Source organism: Equus asinus, chromosome 25, assembly GCF_041296235.1.
Source record: "Equus asinus isolate D_3611 breed Donkey chromosome 25, EquAss-T2T_v2, whole genome shotgun sequence".
Taxonomy (NCBI): domain Eukaryota; kingdom Metazoa; phylum Chordata; class Mammalia; order Perissodactyla; family Equidae; genus Equus; species Equus asinus.
In genome coordinates, this window is record NC_091814.1 from 34,000,311 (window position 1) to 34,012,500 (window position 12,190).

Sequence of the window (12,190 nt, forward strand, 5' to 3'; positions counted from 1 at the left end):
TTTACTCCTATATTTTCTTCTAGGATTTTTTAAGTTTTAGGGCTACTTCCCATTTTGTGTACGATGTGAGGTAAGGATCCAAATTGATTCTTTTGCACATGGATAGCCAGCCTCCTCAGTATCATTTTTTAAAGAGACTATTCTTCATCCCACTGAATTGTTTTGGCACCCTTGCGAAAGATCGATTGACCATAAATGTAAAGGTTTATTTTTGGCCTCTCAGTTCTGTTCCATTGATATATATGTCTATCCTTTACCGATATCACATTGTCTTGATTACTGTAACTTTGTAGTAGGTTTTGAAATTGGAAAGTCTGAGTCCTCAATTTTCTTCTTCTTTTTCAAGATTGTTTTGACTATTCTGAGTCTCTTGTGTTTCTATACAGATTTTAGGACCAGCTTGTCAGTTTCTGCAAAATGGCCAGCTGGGATTTTTTTTTGAGGATGATTAGCCCTGAGCTAACATCTGCCGCCAATCCTCCTCTTTTTGCTGAGGAAGACTGGCCCTGGTGTCTATCTTCCTCTGCTTTATATGTAGGACACCTACCACAGCATGGCTTGCCAAGCGATGCCATGTCTGCACCCGGGATCTGAACTGGCGAACCCTGGGCCGCCGAAGCAGAATATGCGCACTTGACTGCTGAGCCACCGGGCCGGCCTCCCAGCTGGGATTTTGATAGGGATTGCAATGAATCTGTAGATCAGTTTTGGGAGTACTGCCATCTTAATAACGTTAAGCCTTCTGATCCATGAGTGTGGGATGTCTGTCTGCTGCCTTATTTGTTTGTGAGTGTGTGTGTGTGTGTGTGTGTGTGTGAGAGAGAGAGAGAGAGAGAGAGAGAGAGAAAGAGAGGAAGATTGGCCCTGAGCTAACATCTGTTGCCAATCTTCCTCTTTTCACTTGAGGAATATGGTCCCTGAGGTAACATCCATGCCAATCTTCCTCTACTTTGTATATGGGATGCTGCCATAGCATGGCTTGATGAGCGGTGTGTAGGTCCACACCCAGGATCCAAACCTGTGAACCCTGGGCTGCTAAAGCAGAGCACATAAACTTAACCACTATGCCACTGGACTGGCCCCCATGCTGCCTTGTTTTTATATGTACTTTTCTCTCCCTAATTTTGGAAAACACAAAAGAGAAAAATCATATGTGGGAAAAGCCGTCACTATTTCTACCACTCATACATAGTTTTAATTAACATTTGAGTCATTTTTTGAGATTTTTTCCCCCCATATCCATAGAGATTCTTATTAACAGAGTCATAGTTATGCTGTTTATACATTGGATTGCTTGGGGATTTTTTTCACTGAACATGGTGTTCCAAGCACTTTCTATGTTATTTGTTTAGCAAAACATTTAAAATAGTCCCCTGAGTAAATGTTCCATAGTTTACCTAGCTGTTTTCTTATAGATGGACATTTTGTTTCCAATATTTTGTGAAAATCTTTTTTTTCTTCCTGAATTTAGGGTCCTCCCCTCCCATTAAAATAGATTCCCAGAGGTAGAATTTCTATGTTAATGGCTGTAACCATTTTAAGATTTTTGATGAAAAGTATGTTGATTTTAGGTAGATATTTTTAGTGTATCATTAATTATTCTTAGTTTTGGAAACTAAGTCACAGATAAAGTTACACGTGTTGACCAAATTTGGACCATAATAATAACAACAGCACCATTTAGCCATTATTGAATACTAGCACAGTTGTTCTAAGGACCTACTTGGATTATCTCATTTAATTCCCCAAACAACCAAAACTGAAGCTCAAGGAAGTTAGAATTGCCTGAGATCACGCAGCCGTGGAGTTGTAGTAGCACCAGAGTTTAAACCCTGGCAATCTGATTCTAGAGCACATACTTGGAACTGCCCTGCAGTACTGCCTCCTATAGAACCAACAGAGCAAAGCAAAGTTCAAGTTAAGACCAGACCAGGAGTTATACCTAGATTTCTCCATTTTTTTTAGTTGAGGTTTTTCACTGAGTTTGCAGCATTATGAAATTTCAGTTGTACATTATTCTTTGTCAGTCATCTTATAGGTGCACCCTGTCACCCTTTGTGCCCACCCCCTACCCTCCTTCCCCCAGTAACCACTAATCTCTTCTCTTTATCCAGGTGTTTGTTTATCTTCCACATATGAGTAGAATCATACAGAGTTTGTCTTTCTCTATCTGGCTTATTTTGCTTAACATAATTAATACCCTCAAAGTCCATCCATGTTGTTGTGAATGGGATGGTTTTGTCATTTTTTATGGCTGAGTAGTATTCCATTGTGTATATATAAACCATATCTTCTTTATCCAGTCATCAGTCAGTGGGCACTTAGGTTGCTTCCACATCTTGGCTATTGTGAATAATGCTGCAGTGAACATAAGAGGTGCGTGAGTCTCTTTGAATTGCTGATTTCAAGTTCTTTGGATAGATACCCAGTAGTGGGATGGCTGGGTCATGTGGTATTTCTGTTTTTAATTTTTTGGGAAGTCTCCATACTGTTTTCCGTAGTGGCTGCACCAGTTTGCATTCCTACCAGCAGTGTATGAGGATTCCTTTTTCTCCACGACCTCTCCAACGTTTGGTATTTTTTTGTCTTGATTATTATAGCCATTCTAACGGGTGTAAGGTGATATCTTAGCGTAGTTTTGATTTGCATTTCCCTGCTGATCATCACTATGATGAGCATCTTTTCGTGTGCCTATTGGCCATCTGTATATCTTTGGAAAATGTCTGTTCATATCCCCTGCCCATTTTTTGATTGGGTTGTTTGAGTTTTTGTTGTTGAGTTGATTTCTCCATTTTTGAGTGATGCTAGAGTTACTCTGAAGAACACTACAGAAGAACAACCTGATGTTAGTACCAAAGATTGACACACTGGCCATTTTACTCTATAAGCCAGCTTCCAGCAACAGATTGGCCGCTGCTAATCACATTGCAATTTTGAAAATTGTTCCTCTGCTTTCCCAAGCTTCTAATTGCGACCCTAACCCTTCATTGCTGCTCTGGACTGAAGTTTTCTCTTCTGGCCCTTTTAACACACCGACTGGAAGGCTTTAAATCCCCAGACACAGCCCCTTTTCCCTCTGCCCTACTTTTCCAGCCAACACCTGCTCTATTGCTTACTGTTCTTTCACTGTTTCAGCCAGAGATCTCATAGCACTGTCGAGGCCAGTGATTCTCAACCCTGGCTATGCATCAGAACCACTGTGGAGCTTTTTAAAAGTTTGTGTGTCCCCAGAGATTGTTCAGTAGGTCTGGGGTGGGGGCCAAGTACCTGTATTTTTATAAAGCTCAAAGTAAGTCTGGTATGCAGCCAGGATTGAGAACCTCTGGTCTCTATGTCATGAGTGACAAAGATGATTATCCTTATCTCAAAGAGAAGGAAACCTTACCTGTTCTATCTGAAGTGCTTGCTGCATTCTCACAAGTCAGCAGAATACTTACAGAGTCTGTTTTTTGACGCCTAGAACCTCACCATCATCCCTCTCAGCAGTAACGAAATTTAACAATCATTGTTTAATAATTCTTTGGTAGGTACTAGCAAAGGTGCTTTAGGTAGGCCTAAAGATGAGTAAATCATCACCTGCCTTCTAGATGCTCACAGTCTAGTCCAGGAGGCAGATACAAAAACTATAGTACCTTGTAAACATTTCTCCTAAGTATATAAACAAAAAGCTCTGAGAGCCTACTTTCTGTGGGAGTGGAGAGAGAGCTCTATGGGATGGGAGGAAAGAAGTTTGTGAAATCTTCACAGTGGAGTTAACATTGTTTTCAGAGCCTGGAAATGCTAGGAGAATTTTTGCCTGGCAAAGAAAGGGCAGACTTGGCAAGAAAACCACATGAACAAAGACAGAGCTGTGACAATGCTCAGCTTGTTCAGGAAGCAGTGAGTAGTCTCCTGCAACAGGATCCTAAATATAGTATGTGATAAGACTGAAAAGGTGGGATGAGGCCAGTGGCAAACCCTTATATAGAAAGAAGCTACAAGTTGACTGATTATTAGTAAATTCTCTATAATTCCTCAAAGGAACTGACTTTCGGGCAGTGACCCAGTCCATGCTACTGTGTCATCAGGTCTCATGCAGTACTTAGGGTCAGTAGGGATTGATGCACCTAAGTAGATGAAGTTCTAAATGGCATGTCATATTTAAATGTGTAGGCCAACATAGTGACATACTATTCAGCTGTTAAAAAGAATGCAGTGCATCTACGTGTACTTATATGAAGAGATGCAAAGAGAGAAAGATACATTGTTAAGAGAAAAGAGCAAATTGCAGAGCTTTCGTGTGTAATAATCTGTTGTGTTTTTTAACATATGGTATACTATGTGTATGCTAATAGGCATGTAGAAAATTGTGGAATGCACAGGAACATAAGAGTGAAATGAAAAGATTGAAAAGATGACTTTTTACTTTCCATCTTCACCTCTGTAACTGAGTTTTTTTTACATGCACTTTTATTACTTTTATAGTCTAATTATTGTTTTAAAAAGAAAAAAAGATTTATGTTTGACCCAGAGTTTTATTAACCTTCAAGTTAACAAAATCTTCTCTTTGACTCCACAGTCCACTTCTTCCTCCATTATAACATCATAAAGGGAGAGGAAATGTCCCAACTTTTCACCACATAACATTTCCCACTGAGCTTTAGTAAGCATTTCAAATGTCTGCCACTCAAGTCTCAGAAACTTCTATATGTGCTCTGTCCCTGGCCCAGCTTTTCCTTCTCCCCTAATCCTGCCTTAAATCTGCATGTTGTAAGACCAATACTATTTTAGGACTTTCTGCTCTAAACGTACACTTCAGCCCACGTTAATGGAACTAATGACTGTAGGGGCTGTGCAGTGACTGTTGACCTGCACTGAGGAGTGAAGCAGATGAAAGTTTCTTTCCTCCTGAAATAATAACTGTGATCAGGCTGTAGAACATGAGTGTGAAAACTGTCACCAGATGCTCCATGGACAGGTCCATGTCACTAACTCTTCTTCCATAGCACATGACAATATGGGGTTTTCCAGTAATGATCTTTATTGAAGGAGCGGTATCACTTTGCTGTTTCTAAAGATACGGTTGATGAGAAAAGTTTGGGGAAAGGTCAGTTTGACTTGAGTAGAGCAAAGCACAGGGTAAAACGTGCAGGGTAACTAAATGACTGAAATTAGTACTTGTAAATCTTTATTCTGGTTAAAAGAGAGATTGTATTTTTATGTCAGCCCATCGTAAATTCACTTGTGGATAAGTGCGGTTCAATAATTAAACTGAATTAAATGTCAGTTATAATTCAAAGACTTTGTGACTGAGAAATAAATAGATGCCCTTTCTTTGTTAATTGAAGACAGGAACACTATATCAGAAATACAGACAGCTCAGAAGGAAAGTGAGAAAATACAGTGTTTGTGGTGGGGCCTGAGGGAGAAGAAGCATTAGAATTTGCCAGAACTACTTGCCATTGTCTGTAAACAAGGGACAGGACACATAGAGAAGAGTTCTATCCACTGTTTGATTTGCTTTACAGAGAGCAAGAACTGTGTTTCTGAAACGTTCTTTGGCATTCTTTGACTTGTGGAAAATAGTAGCCATTTATAAGTTAAGGTGGAAAGCCACATGAGGCCTGATAACTTTAACAAGTAATTGATGGAATTAATTCTTGTGGAGATTAAGAACTATCTCCATTTAACAGATATGGAAACTGAGGCAGAGGAGATGAAGGGTTGTGCTCAAGTCACATAGTGATCGTGTCAGATTTTAGAACCTGTGCACTCCTGTTTGAGAGCCACTGTGCAGGGCCTCTTTGCTCTAGCATTGCTCAAAAATATATATGGGAGTACTAATGTCAACTTAAGAAAACAGAATGTCCTTAACAACCTAAATATCTTACTGTTACCTTAGAATACTTTGTAGCTATTAAAAACGATACTATGAGTCTGTGTTAATATGGGAAATGTTCATGATGATGTTAATAAGTAGGTTACTAAATAGTATATACATTATAGTCTCATTTTTGTATAGAAAAAATTTGAGGTGTATAATATATATCACATGTACAAGTATAGAAAAAAAACGCTTAAAGTGGTTCACCTGGATGGTTTTAAGTTTTTCTTTTAATTCTGTATCTTGTAGATTTTTACAAGTATATGTTTTACAATTGGGTGATGGAGGCTGGCAGTTAGGAAAGGGGAAGGAATATTCTAAAAGGGTGTGGTAAGAATCAAATAATTTATGTAATCTACTCACTTGGAAATCAACCCCTGAATGATTAAGTTAGCTGTAATTTTCAGTGACGACAATTCCGAAGTTTTCTATGACTTCACTTCTGACTTTCATGACGCTCTTTTCTTTTTCAGTAACAGTGACAAGTAGCCAGAGTACTCCTGCCAAAGCCCCCAGAGTAAAGAGCAGTCCGTCCATTTCCTCCCCATCATCAGCAGCTTGTGCTCCAAGCTGTGCTGGAGATCTCCCTCTTCCTTCAAATACTCCCACGTTCTCCATTAAAACCCCTCCTGCCAAGGCCCGGTCTTCCATCAGCAGAAGAGGCTCCGTCTCCTCGGTCTCTCCCAAGCCGCCTTCATCTTTCAAGATGTCCATTAGAAATTGGATGACCCGAACACCTTCTTCATCACCACCCATCACTCCACCTGCTTCTGAGACCAAGCTTATGTCGCCAAGAAAAGCCCTCATTCCAGTGAGCCTGAAATCATCCCAAGCAGTGGCTTGCTCTGAGTCTAGAAATAGAGTAAAGAGGAGGCTAGACTCAAGTTGTCTGGAGAATGTGAAACAAAAGTGTGTGAAGAGTTGTAACTGTGTGACTGAGCTTGATGACCCAGTTGAAAAGCTTCATTTGGATCTGTGCTGCCTTGCTGGTAACCAAGAAGACCTTGGTAAGGACTCTCTCGGTCCAACCAAACCCAGCAAGATTGAAGGAGCTAGTATGAGTATCTCAGAGCCTCCTTCTCCTGCCAGTCCTTATGCTTCAGAAGGCTGTGGAACATTACCTCTTCCTTTGGGATCTTGTGGTGAAGGATCTGAAGTGGTAGGCAAAGAGAATAGCTCCCCAGAGAATAAAAACTGGTTATTGGCCATGGCAGCCAAACGGAAGGCTGAGAATTCATCTCCACGAAGTCCATCATCCCAGACCCCCAATTCTAGAAGACAGAGCGGAAAGACTTCTCCAGGCCCGGTAAGTCAGCAATGGTGGGAAGATGCATTTCTTAACTTGAAGGGGCCCAGTGAGAAGATATAGCCCCTAACTTCAAGGGGGCAGGCACAGATCTCTTCCCAGAAGTCAGAATGCTTCTTTTTTAAAACAGGAAATCTATTTATTCCTAGGGTTGCCAGATTTAGCACATAAAAATACAGGACACATATTGCATGGGACATTTTTATACTAAAAAGTTATTTGTTGTTTGTTTGAAATTCAAATGTAGCTAGGCATGTGCTATATTTTATCTGGCAACTCTATTTACTCTCATTAAAATCTCTTCTGTCGAGGTTTGTACCTCTCAGCCCTGTTGCCTGATTCATCAAAGCCTTCTTCATCTTCCAAGATATCAATTCAAAAATATCTTGCCTCTCCTTTGACATTGTTCCCTCCCTGTCTTATATAGATTTCCCCCACATCCTAGCCCCTGGCAACCTCTTTTTATAAACTCTCTCCCCTTCTTATAGATAAAGCTGCCGCTCATGGGCAAGTTGCCAAGATCCATATATAGATTTCCAGTTTGTAATTACAGTTCATGATTATTTAAAATAAAGTGAAACGGATTTACAAAGCAGTTTAAGTGCAGAATCCTTCTAGATTATGATTTTTCCCCAATCTTTTGTAGTTATCTTGCTCATACTAATATTTTTGGCTACTCACCTGTATCTACACTTTTTTAAACATTCAGCTTGCTTTTACTTATCTTTTTAGGACTCCTATTTCATTGGTTGACTAATATTTAAGTTAGATAATTTCAAAAACAGATATTGCTGGCACAAATAGGTTTGTGAACTGTGAATCAAAAGCAAGTGACTCATAATCATGGAGGCTGAAGTAGCTGTGAGCATTGGGTGAGCTGTGGGTACCAGTTAAAGAGAATAGAGAGCTTCTGTTAATCAGTTTACAAGTTAAGAGGGGAGATGCGTTAAGGAACTTTCCACTGTGGTTCATAGTAGCTCTCGCTCTGTGTTAAGGAGAAGATGGTAGAATGATTGAAATCCAATCCAAGAATCATGAGCAGCAACGTCTGCCCTTTTAAAGGACAGAAGCTAAATAACCTTAGGCCAGTTCTAGTTTAAAAGGTATTCGTATCCCCCACCTACTATCATAAAGCCTATCCCGTAATTTTAGGAAAAATAAACTAGAGGGGCCAGCCCCGTGGCCTAGTGGTTAAGTTTGGTGCACTCTGCTTTGGCAGCCCGGGTTTGGTTTCTGGGTGCAGATCTACACCACTCATCAGGAGCCATGCTGTGGCAGTGACCCACATACAAAATAGAGGAAGACTGGCACAGATGTTAACTCAGGGCATATCTTCCTCAGCAAAAAGAAAGAAATAAACTAGAAACATTTCAAAGATTACTTCAAACACAAACTCCAGCCAAGACCTTGCTACAGAACATGAAAAGAAGCTATTAGGAGTCTTTTCTTTTCTTCTCTCAAAATTATCACTGTGTCTACTCTTTGTTTATAACTGAAATTCCTATTTTTTCAGGGGAGCTAGTCTCAGCTATGCGTTAGCAAAAATGCAATTTCAGTGAAAAGTTGTTTTCACTAATGTGTGAATCTTAAAAGCTTTATAAAATAATGTGCTAGTCTAAGACATTTCTGTAATTATAATTTTAATCTTTGAAGCTAAAATTTCTTTAAAAGAATTTTTTTCTTTATGTACATGATGATAATGTAGACTTCTTCAGAAGAGGGTAGCAGCTGCCATTTAAATACCTATCATTTGTAAATTTAGGAGGGTGATTTCAAAGAGGATGGTAATTGTAACCTCTTTGGTTCCTATTAGGAGGTTAAACTGGTAAATATTTTCTGCTCACATGAAAAGTCTATGCCTTCCTTCCTTGCATACTGTCTATTAAGTTTTTATTATATTCAGTACAAATCAGCCAAAAGAGACATTGCTTTCAAAATATTTGGGACTAATGGCTGACTGACTAAATAATCAAATTTCTAGACATCTTAACCTGGAATACTCTTTAGTGATAACTTGCTGAGGTAATAGCTGAACTTTATCTTAGAAAATCTCTGAAACCTAAATTTTCTTCTTCTAGGTCACCATTACGCCCAGCTCCATGAGGAAAATCTGTACATACTTCCATAGAAAATCTCAAGATGACTACTGTAGTCCTGAACAGTCAACAGAATTATAGATACTAATCTGAGTGAGTTAACTGAACTTTGGCCCATTTAAAACAAGATAAAAAATGCAGCAGAGTGACTTGGTAACTCTGGTCTTTAAGAAACCTACCGTTTTTTTCATTTTTAGAGAAAATTCTTTCTACTCTGAGATTTACCTAGTCTGGTACTACTACCATAGTGTATGCACAGTTTCCTTGGGATGAATGCTGTGTTTAAATTTCATGAAGTAAGTTTGCCACTCTGTAACATTTTGAATGAGTAGTCTTCACTTTTTAACTTATGCATCTTTGCTACAATAATGACATCCCAGCTCATAGAGGCAGAAAACAAGATTCAGATCTTATTACTCTGAGACTCTGTGCACAGTGGAAAGTATCTGCCTAGCCACCGCAGGAGGCCTGTCTGTGAAGGCCAACTGCTGACGAAGTCTTCTGCTGAAGACCCCTGGATCTATGCTGCCTCAAATATAATTTCATTTAAAATATATAATCTTTTCACTACACTTTTGTGAGTTTTTCTTAAGTATGTGTAAAAATGTGATGTTCAGATAAGTACATTTATGTTGATTCAGTGTTAAAATACAATCTCTTAAGCTAAAATCATCTTTATTTTAAAAGCAGTGATTAATGTCGACTCTTTGGAGAAACTAGGAGAACAACACTAGAAACCTTTGTCTTTTTTCCACCAAATATACCTCCCATATGAGATTTAAGGTCCCCGTATTTTTACCAAGCAATCTTACCATGTTACCAATCCAACATCACATTCTATAAGAAGTTATAGTTTTTGCCATTTATTAGAGGAAGAAGATTATAAAATCAATAGTCATACACTGAAGCTGGGGTTTGAATTCAGTTCTCAGTTTTCTGGGGGCTGCAACTTTTTAAAAAAAATAAGTCACATTTTAAGAAAAAGTAATGATTTTACTGGTATTTTTATAAAAGAAGATAGCCTCAAACTGAAAATCTAGAACCTAAGAAATAAATCTTGGCTTTAACTTGATTTTTTGGATTCTCTTCATATACATGAAAAGCTATGACCTTCTGGTATAGCCCTGAGCCAAAAAGTCATGGAATTTTCTCTTATTTAATATAGAGAGTGTATAGACTGACTCTAAGTTAATAATATGTAAAATGTCTTGAACATCTCTTCCCTTAATCAACAGTTATGTATCAATCATCTTGAAATGAACCGTTGTTTTATGTTTTTCCCCTTTGTAATCTATAGAAACAAGTTCCATTTGCTTTCTATGTACCGTGTCCTTGAAAGAGAGTCCCCTTCCAATCATGAAACTTGATTCATTTTATCCATATCCCTGAGGACTATGTAGACTTTATTCATATTTTCATCATGATTTTAAAATCTATTCTTAATGATAACTCTTTAATTCCTTTGATTCTTATAATGTAAGTTTGTAACAACCAGAACTGTGTAGGTCAATTAAACATGGATTCTCTATGGTTTTATCCAAGGAGAAAAATAAAGGGAAGCTGTAGAGTTGCTGTTTTTGAAACAAAGCACACCATAGCATTAACTGAATATTTAGGAGCTCTTCTTATTTTTCGTGTTTGATTTTTCTGTATTAGACTGTGGGGAGGTATTATTTATGACCAATACCTGCCAATAATGCTATCTATTGTTCTTGCTTTGAAAGCCAGTGGGAAAAAGAATTCATGAAAAAGAAAAGGATAACTAAAGTAGATGGTTTTGTTCTTTGTATCCCTGCACATCTCCTGACAGCTTTCCTGAAGGAAATTGGGGTAAATGTGGCTGTCAGAAACTGTGCTGAGAGTCTACTGGGTGTAATAGGTCCCACTTGGAAAATAGAACTTCAGATGGGTGCCAAAGGTCAAATGTAATGAGATAATAATTATCCCTGCTGTGTCGGTGTCAGACTTTGAGCTGATCCTGACTAATAAAGCCTTTTACTTTATCTGATGTCCTTTTCTGAGCTTTTTGCATTAACCTAGAAGCAGTCTACACAAAAGAACTATAGTAGTACTCAAGAATCCTTTCTACTTGTTCGTTGAATAAAATTTGCTTATTCTCAAGGATATGATCTAGTTCACGCTGAAAGAGGTGTTAATAAAATACATCTTGCTTGGTCAGACCTTGAGCTTTTAAGACGGTTTGGATTACTTGATGAAGGAGGGTGGAGTGTAGTTCTTTTTCTAAACAAGTATTTCCAGCCCAAGCTTTTCTATTTGAATACACTCCAAGCGCTATTGCTACAATGCTATACTAGAGTTTCCTTTTGGCTGTTTCAACACAGGCTCTTAATTTACTTTTGTGAGGATTGACTAATTGGTCCTTTAAAATGTCTCTTTTAATCTGAGCTGCACATTTAACTGAAGATAAATCAAGACCATGTGTAGCTACCCTTGTTGGACTGGCAGAGGGCATGTTTAGCCCACCACTCCCATTCTCCAGCCCTAATCACTTAAAACTTCACTAAGACTTTTGGAACACACCATATAGAGGGCACTTTTTAAAACCTCAGCTGTGCGATACGGATACCTGGACATAACGTATGTGTGTATGTTGCTTTAACCCCCAGCTTGAAATTAGCCTATGGCCATGATCTTGTATAGGTCACATATCACATGAGCATATGCTTTTTAAGAGCTATCACTGCAGACAGACACTGCTCTTAGGTCTGTTTTTCTGCTTTTCCTAGTCCCAAGAGGGTCTGGACTTCCTTTCACACTGCTCTTAAAGCAAAGGCCAAGTAGTCTCACAGAGAAAATCTGTTCCACAACTAAGTAATGTGGGCAGCATTTTAGAGATGTGCGTCAGAAGAGAGACTGGGTGAGAATGTCGTACCGGAGAAACTCCTTTGGCATTTAGGCACGGGT

The 12,190-nt window shown here is 38.8% G+C and overlaps 1 protein-coding gene across 3 annotated transcripts in view; it reads left to right on the plus strand.

The window, feature by feature from the left end:
- DTL (denticleless E3 ubiquitin protein ligase homolog) overlaps positions 1–12,190 on the plus strand; it is an 84,459-nt gene that overhangs the window by 48,520 nt on the left and 23,749 nt on the right. For 2 of the 3 annotated variants that reach the window (XR_001397063.3, XR_006519526.2), the window contains exons 14-15: positions 6,337–7,169; positions 9,248–9,358. Coding sequence is in view for 1 of the 3 variants with exons in the window: in XM_014834877.3 (XP_014690363.1) it covers positions 6,337–7,169; positions 9,248–9,346 (932 nt within the window). In the remaining 2 variants the exon portion in view is untranslated. Of the gene's footprint in view, positions 1–6,336; positions 7,170–9,247; positions 11,034–12,190 lie in introns of those variants that run through there. The other variant, XM_014834877.3, reaches the window with a different exon arrangement.